The 26,573-nt window shown below is 38.1% G+C and overlaps 1 protein-coding gene across 2 annotated transcripts in view; it reads right to left on the bottom strand.

Moving 5' to 3' along the window:
* COPG2 (COPI coat complex subunit gamma 2) overlaps positions 1–26,573 on the bottom strand; it is a 165,025-nt gene that overhangs the window by 98,799 nt on the left and 39,653 nt on the right. For both annotated transcript variants that reach the window (XM_024129793.3, XM_024129796.3), the window contains exons 6-9: positions 20,466–20,541; positions 18,799–18,891; positions 17,745–17,831; positions 16,499–16,656 (exon numbers count right to left, since the gene is read on the bottom strand). In XM_024129793.3, coding sequence (XP_023985561.1) covers positions 16,499–16,656; positions 17,745–17,831; positions 18,799–18,891; positions 20,466–20,541 — 414 coding nt within the window. The remainder of the gene's footprint in view (positions 1–16,498; positions 16,657–17,744; positions 17,832–18,798; positions 18,892–20,465; positions 20,542–26,573) is intronic.

Here is a 26,573-nt window from a genome sequence, read left to right as displayed (position 1 = left end):
ATGGGAACATATGTATATGTATAACTGATTCACTTTGTTATAAAGCAGAAACTAACACACCATTGTAAAACAGTTATACTCCAATAAAGATGTTTAAAAAAAAAAGATGTGGCACATATATACTATGGAATATTACTCAGCCATAAAAAGAAGTGAAACTGAGTTATTTGTAGTGAGGTGGATGGACCTGGAGTCTCATACAGAGTGAAGTAAGCCAGAATGAGAAAAACAAATATGGTATGCTAACACATATATATGAAATCTAAGAAAAAAAATGTCATGAAGAGCCTAGGGGTAGGACAGGAATAAAACACAGACCTACTAGAGCATGGCCTTGAGGATATGGGGAGGGGGAAGTGTAAGCTGTGATAAAGAGAGAGAGTGGCATGGACATATATACACTACCAAACGTAGGGTGGATAGCTAGTGGGAAGCAGCCGCATGGCACAGGGAGATCATCTAGGTGGTTTGTGACCACCTAGAGGGGTGGGATAGGGAGGGTGGGAAGGAGGGAGATGCAAGAGGGAAGAGAGATGGGAACATACATATATGTATAACTGATTCACTTTGTTGTTAAGCAGAAACTAACACACCATTATAAAGCAATTATACTCCAATTAAAAAAAAAAATCTCTTCCAACAAACAAAAGCCCAGGACCAAATGTCTTCACAGGTGAATTCTATCAAACATTTAGAGAAGAGCTAACACCTATCCTTCTCAAACTCTTCCAAAATATAGCAAAGGGAGGAAACACTCCCCAACTCATTCTACGAGGCCACCATCACCCTGATACCAAAACCAGACAACGACGTCACAAAAAAGAAAACTACAGGCCAGTATCACTGATGAACATAGATCCAAAAATCCTCAACAAAATACAAGCAAACAGAATCCAACAGCACATTAAAAGGATCATATACCATGATCAAGTGGGGTTTATGCCAGGAATGCAAGGATTCTTCAATATACACAAATCAATCAATGCGATACACCATATTAACAAATTAAAGGAGAAAAACCACATGATCATCTCAACAGATGCAGAAAAAGCTTCTGACAAAATTCAACAACTGTTTATGATAAAAACCCTCCAGAAAGTGGGCATAGAGGGTACTTACCTCAATATAATAAACACCATATATGACAAACCCACAGCCAACATTGTTCTCAATGGTGAAAAACTGAAACCATTTCTACTAAGATCAGGAACAAGACAAGGTTGCCCACTCTAGCCATGGCAATCAGAGAAGAAAAAGAAATAAAAGGAATACAAATTGGAAAAGAAGAAGTAAAACTGTCACTGTTTGAAGAACACATGATACTATACATAGAGAATCCTAAAGATGCCACCAGAAAACTACTAGAGCTAATCAATGAATTTGGTAAAGTAGCAGGATACAAAATTAATGCACAGAAATCTCTTGCATTCCTAAACACTAATAATGAAAAATCTGAAAGAGAAATTAAGGAAACACTCGCATTTACCACTGCAACAAAGAGAATAAAATACCTCGGAATAAATCTACCTGGAGACAAAAGACCTGTATGTAGAAAACTGTAAGACACTGATGAAAGAAATTAAAGATGATACAAACAGATGGAGAGATATACCATGTTCTTGGATGGAAAGAATCAACATTGTGAAAATGACTATACTATCCTAATCAATCTACAGATTCAATGCAATCCCTACCAAACTATCAACGGCATTTTTCACAGAACGAGAACCAAAAAATTTCACAATCTCTATGGAGACACCAAAGATTTCGAATACCCAAAGGAACCTTGAGAAAGAAAAATGGAGCTGGAGGAATCAGGTTCCCAGAGTTCCGACTATACTACAAAGTTACAGTAATCAAGACAACATGGTACTGGTACAAAAACAGAAATATAGATCAATGACACATGATAGAAAGCCCAGAGACAAACCCACCCACATATGGTCACCTTATCTTTGATAAAGGAGGCAAGAATATACAATGGAGAAAAGGCAACCTCTTCAATAAGTGGTGCTCGGAAAACTGGACAGCTAAATGTAAAAGAATGAAATTAGAACACCCCCTAACACCATACACACACAAAAAAACTCAAAATGGATTAAAGACCTAAATATAAGGCCAGACACTATAAAACTCTTAGAGCAAAACACAGGCAGAACACTCTATGACATAAATCACAGCAAGATCCTTTTTGACCCACCTCCTAAAGAAAGGTAAATAAAAAGAAAAATAAATAAATGGGACCTAATGAAACTTAAAAGCTTTTGTACAGCAAAGAAAAACATAAACAAGACAACCCTCAGAATGGAAGAAAATAGTTGCAAACGAAGCAACTGACAAAGGATTAATCTCCAAAATATACAAGCAGCTCATGCAGCTCAATATCAAAAAAACAACCCAATCCAAAAATGGGCAGAAGACCTAAACAGACATTTCACCAAAGGAGATATACAGATTGACAACAAACACATGAAAGGATGCTCAACATCACTACTTGTTAAAGAAATGCAAATCAAAACCACAATGAGGTATCACCTCACACCAATCAGAATGGCCATCATCAAAAAATCTAGAAACAATAAATGCTGGAGAGGGTGTGGAGAAAAAGGAACCCTCTTGCACTGTTGGGGGGAACGTAAATTGATACAGCCACTATGGAGAACAGTATGGAGGTTCCTTAAAAAACTAAAACTAGAACTACCATATGACTCAGCAATCCCACTACTGGGCATATACCCTGAGAAAACCATAATTCAAGAAGAGTCATGTACCACAATGTTCATTGCAGCTCTATTTACAATAGCCAGGACATGGAAGCAACTTAAATGTCCATCGACAGATGAATGGATAAAGAAGATGTAGCACATATATACAATGGAATATTACTCGCCATAAAAAGAAACGAAATTGAGTTATTTGTAGTGAGGTGGATGGACCTATCGTCTGTCATACAGAGTGAATTAAGTCAGAAAGAGAAAAACAAATACCGTATGCTAACACATATATGTGGATTCTGAAAAAAAAAAAAGGTTCTGAAGAACCTAGGGGAAGGACAGGAATAAAGATGCAGATGTAGAGAATGGACCTGAGGACATGGGGAGGGGGAAGGGTAAGCTGGGAAGAAGTGAGAGAGTGGCATGGACATGTATACACTACCAAATGTAAAACAGATAGCTAGTGGGAAGCAGCCACATAGCACAGGGAGATCAGCTCCATGCTTTGTGTCCACCTAGAGGGGCGGGATAGGGAGGGTGGGAAGGAGACGCAAGAGGGAGGACATATGGGGATACATGTATATGTATAGCTGATTCAGTTTGTTATACAGCAAGCAGAAACTAACATACCATTGTAAAGCAATTATATTCCAATAAAGATGTTAAGAAAAACAAAAACAAAACAAACAAAAAAACAAACAACCTGATTTAAAAATGGGCAGAAGTACAGAATAGTCATTATTCCAAAGAAGACATACAGATAGCCAACAGGCACATGTAAAGATGCTCAACATCACTAGTTATTAGAGAAATGCAAATCAAAACCACAATGAGATATCACCGCATACTTGACAGAACAGACATCATTAAATAGTCCACAAATAACAAATGCTGGAGAGGGTGTGGTGAAAAGGGAACCCTCCTACACTACTGGTGGGAATATAAATTGGTGCAGCCACTATGGAAAACAATATGGAGACTCCTCAGAAAACTAAAAACAGAACTACCATATGATCCAGCAATTCCACTCCTGGTGATATATTCAAAGAAAAGGAAAACATTAATTCAAAAAGATATATGCACCCCAGTGTTCACAGCAGCATTATTTACAACAGCCAAAACATAGAAGCAACCTATGTGTCCATCCACAGATGAATGGATAAAGAATATTTCATATATATACACAATGGAATACTACTCAGCCATAAAAATAAATGAAATTTTACTGTTTGCAACAACATGGATGAACTTGGAGGATATTATGCTAAGTGAAATAAGTCAGACAGAGAAAGACAAATACTGTATGATATCATTTACATGTGGAATCTAAAAAATAAAACAAACTAGTGAATATAACAAAAAAGAAAAAGACTCACAGATATAGAGAACAAACTAGTGGTTACCAGTAGGGAAAGGGAAGGGGGAGCGGCAATATAGGGGTAGGAGAGTAAGAGACACAAACTACTATTCATAAAATAAATAAGCTAAAAGGATATATTGTACAGCACAGGTAATACAGGCAAGATTTGATAATGACTAGAAATGGAGTATAACCTTTAAAAATTGTGTTGTACACCTGAAACTTATATAATATTGTAAATCAACTCTACCTCAATTTTTTAAAAAGAAAAAAGAAAAAGAAAATCACTTTGTGTTGCATACCAAATTGATAATAAAAAGGACAGAAACCACATGATCATCGTAACAGATACAGAAAAAGCAGTCAACAAAATCTAACACCCATTTATGATAAATACTCTCAAAAAAGCTAGAGAATGAAGGGAATGCCCTCAACCTGATAAAGGGCATCTTCATAAAATCCATGGTTAACGTCATGCTTAACGCTTTCCCCTTAAGATCAGGGAAAAGGCAAGGATATCTGCTTTCACCACTTCTACTCAACATTGTACTGAAGGTTCAAGATGGTACAATTAGGAAAAAAAGAAATTAAAGACATCTAGTTTGGAATGGAAGAAGAAAAACTGTTTTTGTTCTCAGGTGACATGATCCTGTACATGAACATCCCAAGGAATATAACACACACACACACACACACACACAAATGGAATAAATGACCATATCAAGGTTACAGGATACAAGATCAACACGTGAAAATCAACAATCAACTGCTGATTTCTATATACTGGCAACAATTAATCTAAAACAAAATTAACAGAACAATTCCATTCATAGCAGCATCAGAAAGAGTAAAATACTTAGAAATAAATTTAATACAAGCAGTGCAAGACTTTTACACTGAAAACTACAAAACCCTGCTGAGAAATCTAAATAAATGGAGAAACAATTTCTGTTCATGGACTGGAAGACTAGATATTGTCAAGATGGCAATTCTCCCAAATTGATTTATCCAAAATAGATCTATTCTATTCAATGCAATCCCTATCAAAATGCCAGCAGGCTTTTTGTTGTAGAAATTCAAAGCTGATCCTAAAATTATATGGAAATATAAAGGACCCAGAATAGCCAAAACAATTTTCAAAAAACTAAATATAGCAAACACTGACAGATCTGAAGGGAGAAGAGAGCAATTCAATAATAATAGAAGACTTCAATACCCCACTTTCAATAATGGATAGAACATCCAGAGAGAAAATCAATAGGGAAGCAGTGGGCTGGAACTACATTGACCTAACAGACATATACAGAACTTTTTGCCCAACAGCAGCAGAATACACATTCTTCTCAAGTGCACAGGGTATGTTCTCCAGAATAGATCACATGTTAGGTAACAAAACAAGTCTTAACAAATTCAAGAAGATTAAAATCATACCAGTATCTTTTTCAACCACAACGAGATGCAATTAGAAATAACAAAAGGAAAACTGGAAAATTCACAAACATGAAAATTAAACAACACACTCTTGAACAACCAATGGGTCAAAGAAGAAATCAAAAGGGAAATTCGAAAATACCTTCATACAGACAAAAACACAGCATACCAAAACTTATGGGACGCAGTAAAAGCAGTACTAAGAGGGAAGTTCATAGCAAAAACTGTAATTTTTTAAAAGGCCAACTATAATAATGGACATACAAAATCAAAAATAATTGCCAGAGAAATTCTGAAAATTAATAAATGAGTTTAACAAGTGAGGAGTATGGTCATTTTGTCCAAAACTGATCTTCTGGCCACTCAGAAAAGAAGCTGGATTCCTATGACCCTCCATAACAAATGGAGTCAGCTAAATGTGTAATCGATTCTGGTCACCCACAAAGCTTGGACTCAAGCTCCTTCCTATCATGCCAAAGGAGGGGCTGGTGCTTCCCCAACAGTAAAGGTGGACATGGAGATTTCTACTACTAGTATGCCATGTCATACATCTGGCAAGGTTTGGATCCCAGCCCTTGCTTATGCCAGGGAAGGGCTGCTTCCCTCAAAATTTATGTTAAGCCATCAAAACAGGTTCTAGGTTATCCAATTTGCTGGCATATAATTGTTCACAGTAGTTTAAAAATCTCAAAACCCAAGGGTCATAATCCCTTTCTCAGGGTGAGAAAAATGGTCCTGATAGACCTCTGTACACTGTCCTAGGATGAAAACGCAATGTGGAGCCCAGTGCAACTCGTACTGCACCAGTCTATGCGTTTCGCCCAATGAATGCTACTCCAGTAGGTTAGGTATGAGTTTTGCTTGGATATTTGTACTTATCTGCATAAAAATTGTTATAGCAAGGTGGGCATCAAGCCAGGTTTCTACTGTAGCTTTCTTGAAGTGGATCAAAGAATGAGAGGTCATTTGGCAGCATGACCAAAAGAGACTCATTTTGGCAGCATGGCCAGTCATTGGGATGGTTGGTCTCATTAGCTGCCTGTGGAAAATATCCCTAAAGTCCCAATGAATGAAAAATCTGGGGGATAAGATTGCCCAGGTTAGAACTTCTTGGTTTTTATTAATGTTCTTGGTGGGAGTGTCCCAGGAAGAGGCAAACTCAACTGAGGGGAAAGATAAACAATCCCTGATAAAATTATAGACACACAGAGAGAGAAGAGAAATAAGGATACAAAACAAGAACTGAGAAACACTACTGCAAATGAATGAGAGGAGGATTTGTTCTACCATATATCTACACGATTATAAAGCTGTGATGATAAGGCAATGTTTTGCTGGTATAGGAAGAGAAATATAGAGCAGTGGAGAACAGGAGCCCAGAAATAGACCAATGCATATAAGGATGCCTGTTTCATGGCAAAGCTGATATTGCATAGCAATGGGTATAGACAGGTATTTCAACAAATGGTGCTGGGACTACTGGATACCCATATGGGAAAAAACGACTGCTACCTCATACCATATCCAAAAAACAATTCCAGGTAGATTATAGACCTAAAACATGAAAGTTAAAACTATAACGCTTGTAGAAAATAGTAAAGAAGATACATTTGAGAACTTGGGGTAGAAAACATTTCTTGATCAAGACACCAAAAATGCTATTCTGAAAGTAAGAGAATGACATAAAGGTAAAGAATGTTCTGTTCATTAAGCTATCAAGAAAGGGAACAGACAAACTTGAGTGGGAAAAGCTATTTGCAACTTATACAACCAACAAAGGACTCACACCTAGAATACAGAAGAACTAGAAATCAATAAGGATAAAGCGGATAACCCCCCCCCCAAAAAAAGGGTAAAACTCCAATAGGTATTTAAATAAAAAGAATATCCAAATGGCTCATAAATATAGAAAAAGGTCCTCAAACTCATTAGTAATTAGAAAATTACAAATTAAAACCACAATGATTTGACAATGATGCCAAGACAATTCAAGGGAAAAGGACCAGTCTCTCAACAAATGGTGCTGAGACAACTGCAAACTCATATTGCAACTGCATATCCACATGCAAAAGAATGAAAATGGACCCCTGCTTCACACCATATACAAAAATATCTCAAAGTGGACCAAAGACCAAAATGTAAAAAATAAAACTCTTAGAAGAAGGAAGCACAGGTGTAAATCTTTGTGACCTTGGATTAGATAATGGTTTTCTAGGTATAATAACAAAGGCACAAGCAACCAAAGAAAAAAAGACAAATTAGACTTCATCAAAATTTAAAACTTCTGTACTTCAAAGGACACTATCAAGAAAGTGAAAAGGAAGGCCACAGAATGGGAGGAAATACTTGCAAATTATATACCTAATAAAGGTCTAGTATCCAAAATATATTTAACAACTATTTCAAACAACAATAAAAGACAAATAACCCCATTTTTTTTTTTTTTAATGAGCAAAGGATTTTTAAAAGATATACAAATGCCCAATGAGCATATGAAAAGATGCTGAAACTTGTTAGGGAACTAAAACCTTTCTTGCTGTCAGACCAAGAACTTATCTGTATAATTTTTTTTCAATAAAACTTTTCCAGTGGGGGAAAAAAAAATCCCACATTGATATACCTCTTCACACCTACTATGGTGTGTATAATAAAAAAAGACAGACAATAGTGAGTGTTGGTGAGGATGTGGAGAAATCAGAACTTCACACACTGCTGGCAAGAATGTAAAATGTTTACAACTACTTTGTCAAACAGTTTGGCACTCCTCGAAAAGTTAAACATAGTTACATGATGACCTGGGGATTCTACTCACAGGTAAATGTCCAAGAGAATTGAAAACATGTCCACATAAAAAATTATGCATGACTGCCAAAAGCAGCATTATTCATAATAGCCAAAGAGTGGGAACAACCGAAATGTCCATCAACAGACGAATGAATAAATAAAATATGGTATAGCCACCCAGTGGAATATTATTCACCCATAAAAAGAATGAGGTACTGATACTTCTACAATATAGATGAACCCTGAAAAGATTATTGTAAGTGAAACCAAAAACTAAAGACCACATATTGTATGATTCCACTTATATGAAATCTCCAGAACAGGCAAGTCCATGGAGACAGAAAGCAGATTAATGTTTTCCAGGGGTTGAGGAGAAGGTAGAATAGGGAGTAGGACTGTTACTGGGTTGGAGGTTTCTTTTTAGGGTGGTAAAAATGTTCTGGAGTTAGTAGTAGTGGTTATACAACTTTGTGAATATCCTAAAGACCACTGAATTATACATTTTACAAAGGTGAATTTTACGATACGTGAGTTATAGCTCAATAAAAAATATATAATATACCCCTTAGGGCTTCCCTGGTGGCGCAGTGGTTGCGCGTCCGCCTGCCGATGCAGGGGAGCCGAATTCGCGCCCCGGTCTGGGAGGATCCCGCGTGCCGCGGAGCGGCTGGGCCCGTGAGCCGTGGCCGCTGGGCCTGCGCGCCCGGAGCCTGTGCTCCGCAACGGGAGAGGCCACGGCAGAGGGAGGCCCGCATACCACAAAAAAAAAAAAATATATATATATATACCCCTTAGATTAGTAAAATTTTTAAAGTTTGACAATATCAAGCCTCAGGAAATCCCACACTGCTGGCTGGAGTGTAAACTGGTACAATCACTTTGAAAAAAAGTCTAACGTTACCTAGTAAAGAGATGTATACCCAATGATCTAGCAATTCTATTCCTATATACCCTATAGAAATGCATGCTTACATACAAAGACATAAAGCTATGGTAATGAGGCAGTGTGGTATGAGGTACAGGGATACTGTTTATAGCCATTTCATTATTAATAAGTGCTCGAAACAGAAAATAATCCAAATGCCCATTAATAGAAGAATGAATATAAATAAACTAGGAAGTATTCAATCAAGGAAATATAAAATATAATTAAAATGAACTAGAGCTACACCAAAAGCAAGGGTGAATCTTACACCAGCATACTGAGTGGGAAAAAAAAAAAAAAGACCCAAAATACTGCATGATTCTATAGACAGAATGTTCAAAACAAGGCAAAACTAAACTTTACTGTTTAGGGACACATGCACAGGGTGGTAAAAATCTAAATAAAAGCAAAGAAATAACTACCATAAAAGTCAGAAAGTGGTTTCTACTGGGGGTAGTTATGACCAAGAAGGATACATAAAACATTTCTGAAATACCAGAAATGTACTACCACCTAATGTATATGATCATTATAAGAGTGTCTCACAGAAAGTGGACATAATATATACAACTTTTATGCATTTTTCTATATGTACATTATGTTTCTCAATTTAAAAATTTTAAAGAATTAATATTATGTATTCTCTCTTGGACACAGGGTTATAAATCCAAGGTCAATTTTGTTATCAGTGATATACAGGTCAACTACAGTCTGAAGTTTTTATGCTTGACTGGCCATCTAAGAGAAGTGTTTAAAGTCTCCCAAGACCTTGAGATTGGGATTGACATATATACACTAATATGTATAAAATGGATAACTAATAAGAACCTGCTGTATAAAAAAATTTAAAAAATTCAAAATCCAAAAATAAATAAAGTCTCCCAAGACCTTAATTTCTTGTATTTAACATTTTGCTTTACGTATTTTGAAACAATGCTATTAAGTATATGTAAGATCGCTCCTGTTATACCATTTTTAAGACCATTACTTTTGTCAAAATACAAAATCCCACTGTCATTTTTTTTTTTTTTTTTTTTGCGGTACATGGGCCTCTCACTGTTGTGGCCTCTCCCGTTGCGGAGCACAGGCTCTGGACGAGCAGGCTCAGCAGCCATGGCTCACGGGCCCAGCCGCTCCGCGGCATGTGGGATCTTCCCGGACTGGGGCACAAACCTGTGTCCCCTGCGTCGGCAGATGGACTCTCAACCACTGCGCCACCAGGGAAGCCCCCACTGTCATTTTTAATGCTTTAAACCTTGATTCCTATTGGGGCTTATACTAATAATGCTAAACTACATTTTTTTGTGTTAGTATATATCTAGCATATATTCTTGACATATTTACTTGAAATGCTTCCTCGTCATTTTGTTTAGAAGTGTCTTAAGTAAAAGGCTATATAGTAGGTCTGTTATTTCGTTTACCCAATCGGAGACTCTTTTTTTTTTTTTTGTGGTACGTGGGCCTCTCACTGCTGTGGCCTCTCCCGTTGTGGGGCACAGGCTCCGGACGCACAGGCTCAGCGGCCATGGCTCACGGGTCCAGCCGCTCCGCAGCATGTGGGATCTTCCTGGACCAGGGCACGAACCCGTGTCCCCTGCATCGGCAGGTGGATTCTCAACCACTGCGCCATCAGGGAAGCCCCGGAGACTCTTTTAATAAGTAATCCTTTAATAATGTAAGTAAACCCATTTACATTTATTATTATAATTGAAATATCTTGTTTGCTAGCCAGCCTCCAAGATGGTCCTCCCAAATCTCCACTTTTGAATATCTACAACCTTGTGTAGTCCCCTCCCACATTATACGAGGGTTGGTCTGTGTGCCCAAGAGAAAGCATCAGAGGTGATGGCATGTCACTTTCAAGATTAGGTTATAAAACACTGCAGCTTCCATCTTAGGCTCTCTCCCTCAGTTCACTCTGGAGAAGCCAGCTGCCAGGCTGTGAGGACATCCAGGCAGCCTAGAGAAAGGCTCTTAAAGTGAGAAACGAAGCACCTGGCCAATAGCCAGGGAGAAACTGAGGCCTATCAACTACTGCATGAATGAAACTGGAAGTGAATCTTCCAGATTCAGATGACTACAGCTCTGACAACTTGATTGTAACTTCATGAAGAACCCTGAACCAAAACCAGACAGCTAAGCTACTTCCAGATTCCTAACCACAGAAACTGTGAGATAATAAATGTCTGCTATAAGTGGCTATGTTTTGGGCTAATCTGTCACACAGCAAGAGATAACTAACACATTTACACTTAATTCTATCCAAATTATTTTCTTTTTTCTATTTATATACTTTGTCTTTATTATTTTTTCCTTACCAACCTTCAATCAACTTTTCTTTGTTCCATTTTTATTTCAACATTATTAAAGCTTTATATTCCATTTATATTCTTAGTTACTAACTCGTATATTTTTCTGACAAAGTTTAATATCACTAACAATATCTTCCTCCCAAACAAAAACAAACCACAAAAACCTTAACATGCTTTTACTTCCATCTAACATCAATATTTATCATGGTGGGCTTCCCTGAGTGGCGCAGTGGTTAAGAATCTGCCTGCCAATGCAGGGGACACGGGTTTGAGCCCTGGTCCAGGAAGACCCCACGTGCCACGGAGCAACTAAGCCTGTGCGCCACAACTACTGAGCCTGCGCTTTAGAGCCCGCCAGCCACAACTACTGAGCCCTCGTGCCACAACCACTGAAGCCTGCGTGCCTAGAGCCTGTACTCCACAACAAGAGAAGCCACTGCAATGAGAAGCCTGCACACCTCAACAAAGAGTAGCCCCCGCTTGCCACAACTAAAGAAAGCCCACGCAGCAACGAAGACCCAATGAAGCCAAAAATAATAAAAATAAAGCTCCCTTAAAAAGAAAATTATCACGGTGCTGTCCTCCTGGAATTTTTGAGCTTGTTATTAAATTTTAAACTTACAACATTGATTTAGAATTACCTAAACAGTGGGAATTCCATTGCTCACTATTACTTCTTAAATCCCACTGTTGCCTTCTATTTGTTTGTACTGGAATAAATCTATGAATAATTCTTACAAAGCAATGGGTTAACTATTTATGGTAAACCCTTATGTTTGAAACTACCTTTCTTTCACCCTCACAGAAAAATGACTGTGACTTTCACTTTGTACTCTCTTGTATCACTTGCTCTGGGTGAAGTCAGCTACAATATTATGAGGACATTCAAGCAGCAACATGGAGAGGTCAACACAATAAGGAACTGAGGTGTCCTGCTAACAGCCTGCATTAAGGCGCCAGTCATGTGAGTAAGCTACCTGGAAGCAGATTTTCCAGCTTCCATCAAACCTTCAGATGACTGCAACCCTGGCCAACATTTTAACTGCAACCTCACAAAAGACCTCAAGCAGAAACCATGCAGCTAAGATACGCCCAAAGCCCCGGCCTACAGAAACTGTGTGGGAAAATAAATGTTTATTATCCTTTTAATCTGGTTAAGTTTTATAGTAATTTGTTATACAATAGATAATTAAATCATAGGTGAATTATTACAAACTTGTATGTGCAAATCATAAGTGAATTATAACAAACCTACTATGATAAAATATTTCAAGCACTTCGGAAGCCCCCTACATGCCAAGCACTACCATGCTGGTGCCCTAAAGATAAACACTATCCTAACTTTTAATACTACAGATTAGTTGTGCCAGTTAGGTCTGAAATTAATTTATACAAAACTATACAGAATGTATTTGTTTGTATGTGATTTCTTTGAGATTTATCCATGTGGTTACATCTGACAGTGGTAATATGTTCATTTCCACAGTCATTTTTCTGACCTAGTCTCTGAAAACACATCCCAACATTTCTGCAGTCTTTTGTTGGATAAAAAAAGGTCAGCTCTATTCAGTGTGAATGAATACCAAGTAGGGCCTTCCAGTAAAATGTTACTTAAAAAACAGGATTAGCAAGCATCCTTGTCTCATTCACAATCTTAAAGGGAAAGCCTTTAATTGTTCACCAATAAGTATAAAGTTTATTGTAGATTTTTTGGTACTCTTAGTAGAATAATTATGTTCCCTTCTATTATTTGCTTTTTTTTTTTTTTAACTTCAATCATTCTTTGGCAAAGACTAGTCCTTTGTTTTATTAATTTATTTATTTATTTTTGCTGTGTTGGGTCTTCATTTCTGTGCAAGGGCTTTCTCTAGTTGTGGCAAGCGGGGGCCACTCTTCATCGCAGTGCGCGGGCCTCTCACTATCATGACCTCTCTTGTTGCGGAGCACAGGCTCCAGATGCGCAGGCTCAGTAGTTGTGGCTCATGGGCCTAGTTGCTCCGCGGCATGTGGGATCCTCCCAGACCAGGGCTCGAACCCGTGTCCCCTGTATTAGCAGGCAGATTCTCAACCACTGCGCCACCAGGGAAGCCCCTATTATTTGCTTTGAAAAGATATTTTTAATTACAAATTGCCACTGAATTTTATCAATTGCTTTTTAGCATCAAGATGTTAAGATTTATCTCCTTTATTCTTTAGATGAGAAATATTATGTTGATTTTTGACTGTTAGGTCAACCTTGCAGTTCTAGAATAAATGCATACTGAGAAATATTTGTTCATTATTTCTTCATATACCTTTTTTGCTCCATTCTCTCACATCTCCCTCTGGATTCCAATTATATATCAAGTGGTAGGCCACCTGATATTATGCCACAGTTCTCTGAAGCTCTTTATTTTTCCTTAATCTGTTCTCTCTGTTCTTCAAATTAGTTACTTTCTATAGCACTATCTTCAAATTCACTAACACTTTCACTCTCCTCAGCCATCTCTAGTTTGGTGTTAGGCCCATCCAGCAAATAATCCATTTCAGTTATTGTACTTGTAGCAGGCAAAATGGCTTCCCAAAGATGTCCATGCTTTCCTCCATGGAACCTGTGAATATGTTACCTTAAACAGCACAGACCAACCCCTGGCTGACAGCCAGCAAGGAAATAGGGACTTACAATCTATGACCACAAATAAATGAATTTGGCCAACAACCTTAATGAGATTGCAAGTGGATTTTTTCCCAAAGCCTCCAGTAAGCAACAGCACACTGCCAACATCTTAACTTTACCCCATGAGACCAACGTCTAACCTACAGAACTGTGAGATCATGGATGTTGTGATTACATTTGTGGTAATTTGTTATGGCAGCAATAAAACACTAATACATATTTTGGTACCTGGAAGTGAACTGCTACTATAATACCTAAAATTGTGGAACTGCTTTTGGAACCAGACAATGGGTAGAGGCTGGAAGAATTCTAGAGAGCATAATGAAGAAAATCTAAAATGCCTTGACGGACTGTTATTATAAATTTGGTCTCGAAGGAGAGGCAGTGAGGGCCTCACAGACTGCTTGTAGAAAGCTGGTCTTGGAGGATCAGAAGCAAGTCAGAAACTTGTTATTGTAAAATGGAGTAAGGTGGATCCTTGCTATGTACTGGCACAGAGCTCAGTGAAACTGTGTCCTACAGTTATGTGGAAAGCAGAATTTGTAAACGAACTTGGATATTTACTTGAGGGAATTTCCAAGGAAAGTGGTGAAGGTATGACCTGGTTTCCTCTTGCTGCTTACAGTAAAATGTGACTACTGGTTACATTTTCCAAATTCTTTGCACTTCTAGCAATTTTATTTTTTTATTTATTACTGTATATAGACATTGTGAATGATATAATGCAAAGACTCTAGAATCTAAGATGTTCCTGTAGCAGGCAGTTAACTTAGCTGGGATCAAATTCCAAACGTTATCTTCTCCATGGTGAGCTGCAAGTGAACTCTCCATTCAGTTCTTTCAGCTGACAGCTACTGCTTTTTGCCAGGTTTACTACAGTCTTCCTCTGTATAATAAGCATAGTTGAGTAGTCAGCCAAATATTTTTGCAGTTTAAAATTGATTTTGAGGCTCACTGTATCTGTGGCTCCCTCTTTCCCAGATTTCCACCCTAAATTTTCATCATTCTTCTAATTTCAAATTGTGTTCTGTCCCCACTGTCCAGTAAATACTATGGCTTTCTATGATCCCACACCCAAAAATTGTGGAGTGCCCTCAGAGACCAGCCAGATATATACACAAATCTCACCCAGTATAGTTTCTGTCTTCCAGGCATTAATTTCCCTCCAGTTTTTGCCTGCTTTTCACCACTCACCAGTACTTTCTAATAGTGTGGGGTTTTTTGTGCCAGGGAAGCACAGTTTTGGACTAATGATATAATCACTATTTGCAGGAGGGCTAATATAACCAAGCTACTCTACCATTACAGAAAGCAGGAAGCTCAGCTGAAATTTTTTTTTTTTTGGGTGTGTTGGTAATATAACCAAGCTACTCTACCATTACAGAAAGCAGGAAGCTCAGCTGAAATTTTTTTTTTTTTTGGCTGTGTTGGGTCTTTGTTGCCACACGTGGGCTTTCTCTAGTTGCAGCGAGCGGGGGCTACTCTTCATTGCGGCGCATGGGCTTCTCATTGCAGTGGCTTCTCTTGTTGCGGAGCACAGGCTCTAAGCGCGTGGGCTTCAGTAGCTGCAGCACATGGGCTCGGTAGTTGTGGCTCACGGGCTCTACAGCGCAGGCTCAGTAGTTGTGGTGCACGGGCTTAGTTGCTCCGCAGCATGTGGGATCTTCCCAGACCAGGGCAAACCCGTGTCCCCTGCATTGGCAGGTGGATTCTTAACCACTGCGCCACCAGGGAAGCCCTGAATTTTTTTTTTAATATTCCATTTTTTCTTCTCTGTTGACATTTATATCTCCTAGTTTTTTTAGTGATTACTCAAGAGGTTACAGTATTCATCCTTATATTATCACAGTCTACCATCAGATACTAAAACACTACTTCATGAACAGTATAAGAACCTTATGAATGTGTAATTCTACTAGCTTCCCTCATGTGCTTTAAATAAATTATTAAATGCACTACTTCAACATTCCCTTTTATAGAAATAAAAAAGATAAACAAGATGATTCTTAATGTCACTTCCAGCTTTCACATTTAGTTACTATATAACCTATGATAAATATTTTTTGTTCAATATCAGTTTGTTATTTATTGTATTATTAGCAATCATAATCTGTTAAGTATATATGCTGGAGCATACATTAAAGTAAAAATAAAAGTTGTGATTCTTGGAATCCCATAATTTTTTTCTTAATTTGGAAAACACCAAATCCATCTGTAAAATCAGCATTGCCCAAAAAATATTCATAAAGGAAATAAACTCTGAGGTATGTTAACCAGCAAATGGAAAATTACTTAGATTTAGCTGAAAACACTTACCCCTCTTCATTTTCTTTTAGTAAGCGACTGGCAATTCGGATCAACATGCAGTAGGCAAACTGTGATTTGAGACCAGATTTAGTAAATTTATTCAACATCTTAGAAACAGCAAGGCGATCACTCTTTTTAAGGTGATACAAAACTCCCAACGCATGGTACTAAAGAACAAGAAAAAGAATATGATATAGAGAGAAGGCTGAGTAGGAAGAGGATAAAACTTACATAAATACAGAATCATAAGGAAATACATTTTTAATAAAAAGATACCCAAGTTTAATGTATACAAATAGAATATCTTTTTCATACTGAATCAAACACAGGCATGATTGAAAGGATAAGAGTTTCTAATTTACCCTCAGAAGTTGTTAATACAGATTAGGTAAGTATTAAGGGGGTGACATACAATCTGAAGATGGCTCTAGCAGGTTCAGCGTTGCCCCATCCATCGTTAGTACAAAGGCTCTCAGGTCCAAGGCTTTAACCAGTGTTACAGGTCTTGCTTAGTGGATTTAAATCATCTGTGGTTATGTTAGTGGTTAAAGGATTAATCTCCTGAAGTAGGCTTATGGCATGTAATTATCATGGCACTTTGTGTAAAAACACAATGATCAGAGTTAGGAAGGTGAGAATGTTTCCCAAGGGAAAAATTACTACTCTACTTCCTCATAAGTGAATATGCTAACGTGAGAAGTAAACATTAAAAGAGGATAAATAAGCACCCTCTCAAATATAAATGGAGTACTTTACATAAAATTGCCAGTTAAGAATTTAATCCTGTTTCTTTTAATTAAGAATAGCGTAATGAATATCAAAAGGAGATCTTTCCAACAAAACAGTTTTAAAGCTTCACAAAGTGATAATTACTCTTTACTGTTTTTCTAATGTCTTGTATAACCAAGGCCTGAAAAGCTTGGAATTGAACATCCATGTTCACAAATTATTTTTCAAACAAAGGACTGAAATGAATTATGACCTTTGGAATGAGCATCTCAAACTACCACTGAATATAAGAATCTTCTCAAACATTCCTACAGTTTCTACTAAACACAATAGCAGGGCCTACAGTGGTAATCATAATTAGTGGGATACTCACTTGGGAATATGCACTAATATATACTTAATATTATGCTGCTTAACATTAGCCTTTAGCTAATACTCATCTGGGGAATCAATAAACTGCCCCTAAAATGTAGGGCTAAAGAAAGATGATCTGGAGACATAAGCTAAGGTGATTCAATGACAGTACCTGGACCATAATATTATCACTTGAAGCAGCTTCTTGGGCTTCATTGACCCAGCGCTTAACCACATCATAGCTTATCTTCATCATGTGCTAAATACAGAAAAAATTGAGAACAGATCATGCATAGTCACTAAAAGTTTAGAAACATGAGTTCGTTTTCCTGGAAAATTACTAACAGACATTTCCAGAAAAAAAGAAACAATGTTATAGCTTTATAAGTCTATTTCAAGTCTCTGAGACAACTAATAAACCTGAAACACTTTCTCCAAGACCCCTTTGCAAAGGTGAGCATATGTTTGTGGGTTGGGAAAGGTGTAAAAAGGGAAGTAATGAGAGGGGAAGGACAGGGAGGGAATGGATAATAGGATGGTACTTAAATAATGTTAACATTATAGGTTTTACTTCCAGGAAACTCACCTGGAAGGAAAAACAGAGTACCATAAAAAAGTAGAGTACCTGCTGTAAAACGACCAATTATATTCCAGAACCAGCAACTCTCGTGATTCAGATGATCTAATCCATTCACACATTAGTAACCAATTTTAATCAAATACAATGTGATAGGCTGTCATGAATAAATTTTGTTTTGATAAAAAAGAGAAAGAAAAGATATTACTAAAACAAACAGCACTTCCTGGGAGGAAATTTAGTAATAGGAAAGTAGACTTTGGACTGAAGGACACTGCAGACACAGGGCACCAACAAAAGCAGAGGACAAAGATACAAGAGGTAGAAAGGCAGGTCATAAAGGAAGATTTAAAGAAAGAGATTAGCTCAGTTTCTTCCCTGATCCCCATCCCACCCTAACCCACCATCTGTATTATATGCACAACATAGCTTTTTGATTACCAAAACCTTTCAAACATGAAAATGTCATGTTTTTAACTGCCCATTTCAATTGCTCAATGTTCCTCTTTCAGATAACGCATTATTGTATAAAGTAACAGAAATGTATACATATTTTAAAATGTTTCATTTTTGAGAGACTCATAGTGATACTTTGTTTTTGCAACTAGAAACTGTACCATGCCTGAGAACCAGTTACTTGTTCACTTACTAAGGAAGATACCAACGCTGAACTCGATACACTGGAGACTTTATCCACAATGGCCTGTTTCATGTATCTTTCAATGGCCTGCAACATTGTTCCCTGAGAACATTCATAAAGAAAAAGCGGTTGAAGCAAAACATTTTCATCCAAAACTACCACTTCAAAATAATTTACAAAAACAAGTCACATATTTGTCTCTGTGCAAATATTTAGAATGCATTAAAAGGTTTATCATATAATAATCAAACCCCAGAGGGCAAAACCCAGACAACCAAGTGGCAGCTTCAAGAAGGAACATTTGTAAGGAAGAGGAATAACTGTTCCACAATGAAATAAACTATCTTAAAGTGAAGAATCCCAGTTCAGAAGAAATACACAAGTAGAGGCTGAACCTATCAGGGATATTATAAAAGAAATTCCTAAATGGGGATGCTTTTAAAGTCCTGAAGATACCCCTATGTGTAGGGCATGTATTTTATATGGATCCCAGAGAGTCCTATAAATCAACTGTAATCTCTGATTATTTTAGATTCATAAGAAATTAAATGTGCAATATGTTACTATATTGAGTCCTCAATAGGAAATCCTCTGAAAATAAAGTTCTTTTTAATTTATCTGGAAGAAAGCTTAGCACTGGGAAGGTGGTGGCAGGTAAGTAAGGACGCGTAAATACGTAAAGACGCGTAAATTTATCTGGAAGAAAGCTTAGCACTGGGAAGGTGGTGGCAGGTAAGTAAGGACGCGTAAATAAGTAAGGACGCGTAAATACACCAAGATCAATACTTAGATGGAGAGTCTTAGCTTGCCCTGGAATGGTCAAGTCTTATGGTATCAATTTAATGCTAAAAACAAAAGCAACCACAATAAAGTAACTGAGCATTGAAAAATACTAAACCATTTCTATTACTCCTCCTAGGACCCACATTTACCATTTAATCCTGCTCAACCTTTGAAATTTGAGAAGACTGCAAACATATACATAAAATACACCCGATCATGAATATAGCTGAAATATTATTCAATTTGCTTGGCAATGCCCAGCCTGTCCTTCATTTTAACCTTTCCTTCTCAAAGTTCCAAGAAAGGGACAGCCTAACATACTCTATAACCTCATCCCTCCCAATACAACAGACTAAGTCAAGGTTAAACACCTGATTGGACCCAGGTAGATAACAAGCCACTGGCTGGCTGATGGCTAATCAGGCTGTTTCTCTTAAATACTTAAATGAGAGGGCTTGAGCCTGATAAATGATGGATCATAATAGTAAATATCTGAGAATCCTGCTGCTGAGTTCCTTAGAGCTGCCCTACTTCTTGTTCTGGTTGTAAACTTTACCTCAAATTCTGAGAGATTTGTATTTTGTAACAAAGCTTTTCTTTTTTTTTTTAAGCTAAATTCAAATGGGTTTTTGTCTCCTGCAAGCAATGTGCCCTGACTCTGACAAAAGTCCATGAGGGTAAATATAGAGAGAAATAGAATAATCTAAATAAACAAAAGGAAAGTACAATCTAAAACAAAAAAAAAACCTGGAGCCACAAAAGCCTTTCTGGTGGTCATGTTTCTCTTCTGCTGATGATTCACAAAGTCAGACAGGGAATCCTACTAAATTTACATGGCCACCTGCAGATAAACATAGGTCCCCTTTGACACCTCAGTAAAACAAAGAACTTACATCAGTGATTCTGCAGAGAGCCCTGATGGCTGGGCCTCGGTACACATCTTCCTTTCCAGTCATGTCCTTAGTCAGACTGAGAAAAATCAAATTGGTTACCATAAGATTAAAGTTTTCTCCTTTGTGGAGTCCACCCCTCGCTAATTCCACTTGTCCCCATAATTATCTTAATACACCTATTGATTAAACAAGTATTTACTGAGTGTCTTCCTTGGATAAATATAAAAACTACTGGGTAGAAGACTATTTTAAATCTTAAGAATACAGCAGTGAGTTGGTGGGAATGTAAATTGATACAGCCACTATGGAAAACAGTATGGAGGTTCCTTAAAATACTAAAAATAGAACTACCATATGACCCAGGAATGCCACTACTGGGCATATGCCCTGAGAAAACAACAATTCAAAAAGAGACATGTACCACAATGTTCATTGCAGCACTATTTACAATAGCCAGGACATGGAAGCAACCTAAGGGTGCATAGACAGATGAATGGACAAAGAAGGTGTGGCACATATATACAATGGAATATTACTCGGCCATAAAAAGAAACGAAATTGAGTTATTTGTAGTGAGGTGGATGGACCTAGAGTCTGTCATACAGAGTGAAGCAAGTCAGAAAAACAAATACGGTATGCTATCGCATATATATGGAATCTAAAAAAAAAAAATGGTACTGATGAACTTAGTGGCAGGATAGGAATAAAGATGCAGACATAGAGAATGGACTTGAGGACATGGGGTGGGGGAAGGGTAAGCTGGGACGAAATGAGAGAGTGGCATGGAGATATACACACTACCAAATGTAAAATAGATAGCTAGTGGGAAGCAGCCGCATAGCACAGGGAGATCAGCTTAGTGCTTTGTGACCACCTAGAGAGGTGGGATAGGGAGGGTGGGAAGGAGGCAGATATGGGGATATACGTATACATATAGATGATTCACTTTGTTACACAGCAGAAACTAACACAACATTGTAAAGCAATTATACTCCAATAAAGATGTAAAAAAAAAAAAAAGAATATGGCAGTGAGCAAAACAAAGTCTGCCTTCATGGAGCTTACATTCCAGTGGGAAAAGAGATATTAATCGCATAAACTAAATATATAAATAATTTTAGATACTGATTACTGGCATAAAAAACAGACAATGATATAGAGAGTCTCAGGCTGAAATCCCCCAAAATCCCCAAAACTCATCAGACTTAAAAATAACTCTTTTTTAAAAGAAACTGACTAAAATGATTACTTCATGAGGTCTCGCTCTCTCAGGAATGGCTTTCTAAAATAATTGTCAATGGTTTCAGACCTTTCTGTGTAGCTGCAAAAACAGGCAGAGGAGTGTGGACTGAGCTACAAAATTTCATGGCCGTAATTTTAAAAGGTTTTTAACCTTTAGATTAGTCACTCTTTTACCCTTCCTTCTCTTGTCCTCTATGCATTTATACTACCCTCAGACTGACTATCCACCTCCTCCCTCACTCAACTTCCCTCACATAATCCAAAATGGCCTCCAACTCCAACTCACTCCATTAGGGCACCAAGAGGAGAAAGCTGTGAATAACTGACAGTCCTTCAATTTTGTTCATTTTTCAATTATTAGGTAGAGTATTTCACTCATATAACAATCCATTTTCAAAGTATTCAGAAAGGTATAAAATATAAAGTCTAAGTCTCTCCTCACCCACCCTACCCTGTAATGCCACTCAACTGAAGACAGTCATTTTGAACAGTTGCTTAAGTTTTCTTAAGAAAGTTCTTAAAATATATGCAACCACAGAGACTTTTTAAAATGCATGCCAAAAATGCACGCCACTCTTCTGGTACCTTCAATCTTACTTAGTAATATAACTTGAAAATCTTTCCTTATAGGCAGATGTTTTAAAATTTTAGATATTTATATGTATTAAAATATCTAAATAGTATATTTAAAATATCTTTTTAATGGTAGCACAGATTTCCATTGTTTGGGGATAAATAATTTATCAACGAGTCTTTTTCACAAATATTTGCATTTTTCCAATTAGATTAAAAAACTGAGGCTTGGCAGGTTTGGTTCCTGAGTCCTCTCTCCTTGGCTTGCTGATGGCACAGAAGTAGCCATAGTAATGCATAAACAAAAAGGCATGGCTACATTCCAATAAAACTTTATTTACAAAAATGAGGCAACAGTTTTGGCCACGGGCCATAGTTTGCCAACCCCTGCTCTGTACTTCTGTTTAGCTTGGGCTGCCCTGACAGCAAAGGCTTACATACAGATAGTTTATTTGGGAGTGTGTTCTGAGGGAGAAGTAAAAGATAAGGAAGTAAACAAAGGAGGAGGGAAAGTCAACCCAAAGAAGTTTTCTCTAGTGTGTCAATGCCACAAGCAACTGGTTATTTAATGACAAATCTTCTGAGGAGCCTAATGAAATACATCTCAGAAACCATACAAGGGATGTAAAGGAAAGAATGTATCCACTAGCTCTTAGCCCCTGGTAGAGATTTAACCCCAGAGTGTTAACTCCCCATTCTCTTAACGTTCACATGTTAACTCACACACGTGAGTTCAGTGAGTGTGCAAGAAATTGCAGGGCAGGAAGCAAAACGCACAGGACATGCTTGAAGTGAGGCACTATCGATGCTAGTGAGCTGGACCCTACATGGCAATGTTGACCACAGCCACAGCTGGAACCAAAGATGAGGCTGAGGAAACGGGAGGTTGCTCAAAAGTGGCACCCAATACAGCCCATCCTTTGTACCCCTCACATTTGAACATGTCTTCCATTGAATCTAATCTATCACTGAGTCTTCAAGATGGTAACCATCCACTATTTATACAAGAGACTGGAAGATAAGTAGAACATGGTACAACCCATAGTGCTACAACACATTTCAAAGCCATAATTGATATTCATCATCTCCTTCCTATAACCACCCATTCTTTATTTCCCTCACTCTTGGCCAGCACTTCATCTCATCTTGGTTATGTGTCTGGTAGGTGACTCAAACCTTTATGCCAAGGGATCTGAGCCGTTGTTGGATTTACCCTGGTTGGACCGTTGGTTGTTCCCTAGTCCCTAGTCAACATTTTCCCATGCGTGAACACACAAAAATATACTCAAGTGAACACCTTGAATTCTAGATACAGTCCTCTCTGCCACCTTTATATAGAAACAACCCTAGATCCTGATAGGGATCAAGGTCAGTTACCTCTACAAGTATAGCAGCTCCTTTCATTACCTGCTGGTCCACTAGCATGAAGAACATAAAGTGACCCAATAGGAGTCATCATTTCAAGTGTGCAAACTGGCTCACTTCCTGCCCCACGGTTGCTCTGACTCTGCAGTGTGGGATGCCTTAGGTTGCCAACCTGTTACTCAGACATGTAGAATCCAGAAGTGTGGGATGTTTCTGTGCTGGAGACAATCCACAACCCACGGGAACCAGGAGTCAATGGGTTAAATGCTTCCCCCTTTTCACCCCTTGAAAACATTGTCCCCTGGGAACCGGGACCTCTAATCCACATTCGGGGTGAGAATGGGAAGCATAAATTCTACAAGTGAGTCACTGGGAGTGAGGGTTGGAGGAGCCAGTCCTACTTCCACCTCTTGATTTCTGGACCTGCCTATTCTATTTCTTGGTGACAGTACCATACACTGGCAATCGATTCAATGGATATATGGCATCTTGGAGGAGAATTCCCCAACCTCACAGTCTTCCTCCAACCTACTACCTCAGCTGAGCATTCAATAGGCCATCTCATTATAGGATCAGGCCATCTGCTCCTAGGTGAAGCACAGTAAAATAAAACTACTCATCTCCCTCCTAGTCACGAGCCCACTATCACTCCGCTTTTGCCATAAAATGAATGGCAATGTCACATAGGATACGATGACAATAAATTAAGAATAACTGTTTATACCACAACTTGGCCCTACTGCAAACCCCTGGTTTATTCTATCTATATTTTATGGTGTTTGGGTCATGCAATTTAAAAAAAATTATGTAGTCAAATTCATCAATCCTTTTATTGCCTCTGGATTTCAGTCATAAGTACAAAACTTTTCCCTACACCAAGGTTAAAGAAGAATATACTCATGTTTTCTTCTAGTACTTGTATGGTTTCATTTTTTTAAAATTTATACTCCTTATCTTTTTAGAATTTACTCATGTATATGATGTGATGTGAAATACAGATCTAAGTTTATCATTTTCTAAGTGGCTACTCTAATTTTATCTTTTTCTAAGTGGCTACTCAGTTGTCCCAGAAACATGTATTAAAACGTACATGCTTACCCCCCAGTGATTAGAGATGCCACCTTTGTCATATACTAAGTTTCCATGTGTCCTTGGGTCTGATTCTGTACTTTCCATTTGTAACAGAGAATTCTGAAAAATGTAGATCAGCACGGCCGAGTTGACACTTTACGTAGTCATCACACAATTTTACTCCACTGGTCTCCTTGTCTATTCACGTGTCAGTACCACACTGTTCTAAATGTACAGGCCTTAGTATTTCACTGACTGGTAGAGCTAGTCCTTGCTCACGGTTTTCCCTTTTTCAGTTATTTCCTGGCTATTCTTACATGTTTGTTTTTCTACATGAACTTTAGTATCAACTTCTCTAACTATAATATAACCTGTTGGATTTTTTACTGGGATTGAAATGAATTTATAAATTAATTTAGGGAGGATTAAAATCTTTATAACGTTGAACTGACCTATTCAAAACAGGGGATACCTTTACATCTGTCCAAGTATACTTTGAGCATTTCAGGGCTTCAAATTTTTTCTTCCTCTTACAAGTTTTGTGCATTTTTTGTCAAAATTATTCCTAAGTATTTAATCTTTGTTGTTGTTGCAATGGGGTTCTATGCGTGTCGTTTGATTACATAAAGGCTACTGATTTCTATGTGTTAATTTTATATCCTGCTACCCCACTGAATTCTATTGTTTGAGTTCATTTTATCATTGTCTAGGGTTTCCAGGTATTCTACCACATCATCTAAAAACAGAGAGTTTATTTCTTTGTTAATTTACTCTTATGTGTCAAATTGGTTTCTCTTGTCTAACTGCATTGCTTAATACCTCTAGTACAATGTTGAATAGTGGTGACTGGTTCTGCTGACTGCTTTGTTTCTTGAGAGTATTCTTTTTTTCTTGTTTTTTCTTAGGCTTTCTAATTTGTTGTTGAAAGCCAAACATCTCGTGTAGGACAGCAGAGATGAAGTAAATTGTTTACATGCCTTGAAGTGGGGACACGTTTCCTCCTGCTAAGCCATTAGCTCAGGGGTTTGAATTAATCTCTTTGGGAGTTGGACTGGGTTTGGTTTCTTGTTGCTCTTTTAACACTCAGTGCTCCCCAAGCTTGGCTTCAAATTCCTCTAGTGATACCCTATGTTTAGGTTGAGGGCTGGTGTGACAGAGTATTTTTTTTTTTCAATGATTACCCTCAGCTTTTGGTATTTTCTTCCGCCAGCCCCTCAGAGAGGATTGGTCTCTTGCAGGTTACTTACTTATCCCTCAGTGCAGTGGGTGGGTAGGGATGGGAGGCTGTTCTTTGTTGTTCTAATTAAGGCTGTCTTAGGCAGGCACCCTGTCCGGGATCTTAGGGTTGTGGCCTTCACTTCTGCCCCTTCTAGAACTGCAGTTGACTCAGTGCATATCCTTATCACTCCCCCAGGGGTAGAAAGTTTTTCCCCTGTTCCGTTCCCACAATTGCAATGAGTTTTCACCAGTATCTAAAGATGAGTGTGTGTTGCCATTCCTCCTATAGCTTAAGGCTTTTCTTTCAGAGGGGAAACGGAGGAAAAGGATCCAAGGGCAAGTCAATATCCCTGCCAGGGTAGCTGCTATTCCCTGCTCCCAGTTCTTTACCCTGAGGGAGAGCCTCCCTCAGGACTCTCCCAAATGCTCTATAAGGGCTCGGTTGGGTCCATGGAGAAGAACCAACAAGCCTATAAAGGCTCAGACCGCCCTGTATTTGTGGCACCGAGGGGCTTCACTCTCTCTAGATAGTGTATACTCAGTCTCCACCAATTCAGCAATCAGCCCAGCTGAACTCTTCTTACTGGTATCAGACACATCTTGTCCAGTAAACCAGGGCTCACATCTCATCTAACCCTG

Source organism: Physeter macrocephalus, chromosome 5 (genome assembly GCF_002837175.3).
Source record: "Physeter macrocephalus isolate SW-GA chromosome 5, ASM283717v5, whole genome shotgun sequence".
NCBI classification, from domain to species: domain Eukaryota; kingdom Metazoa; phylum Chordata; class Mammalia; order Artiodactyla; family Physeteridae; genus Physeter; species Physeter macrocephalus.
This window is presented reverse-complemented; position numbering and strand designations above follow the sequence as displayed.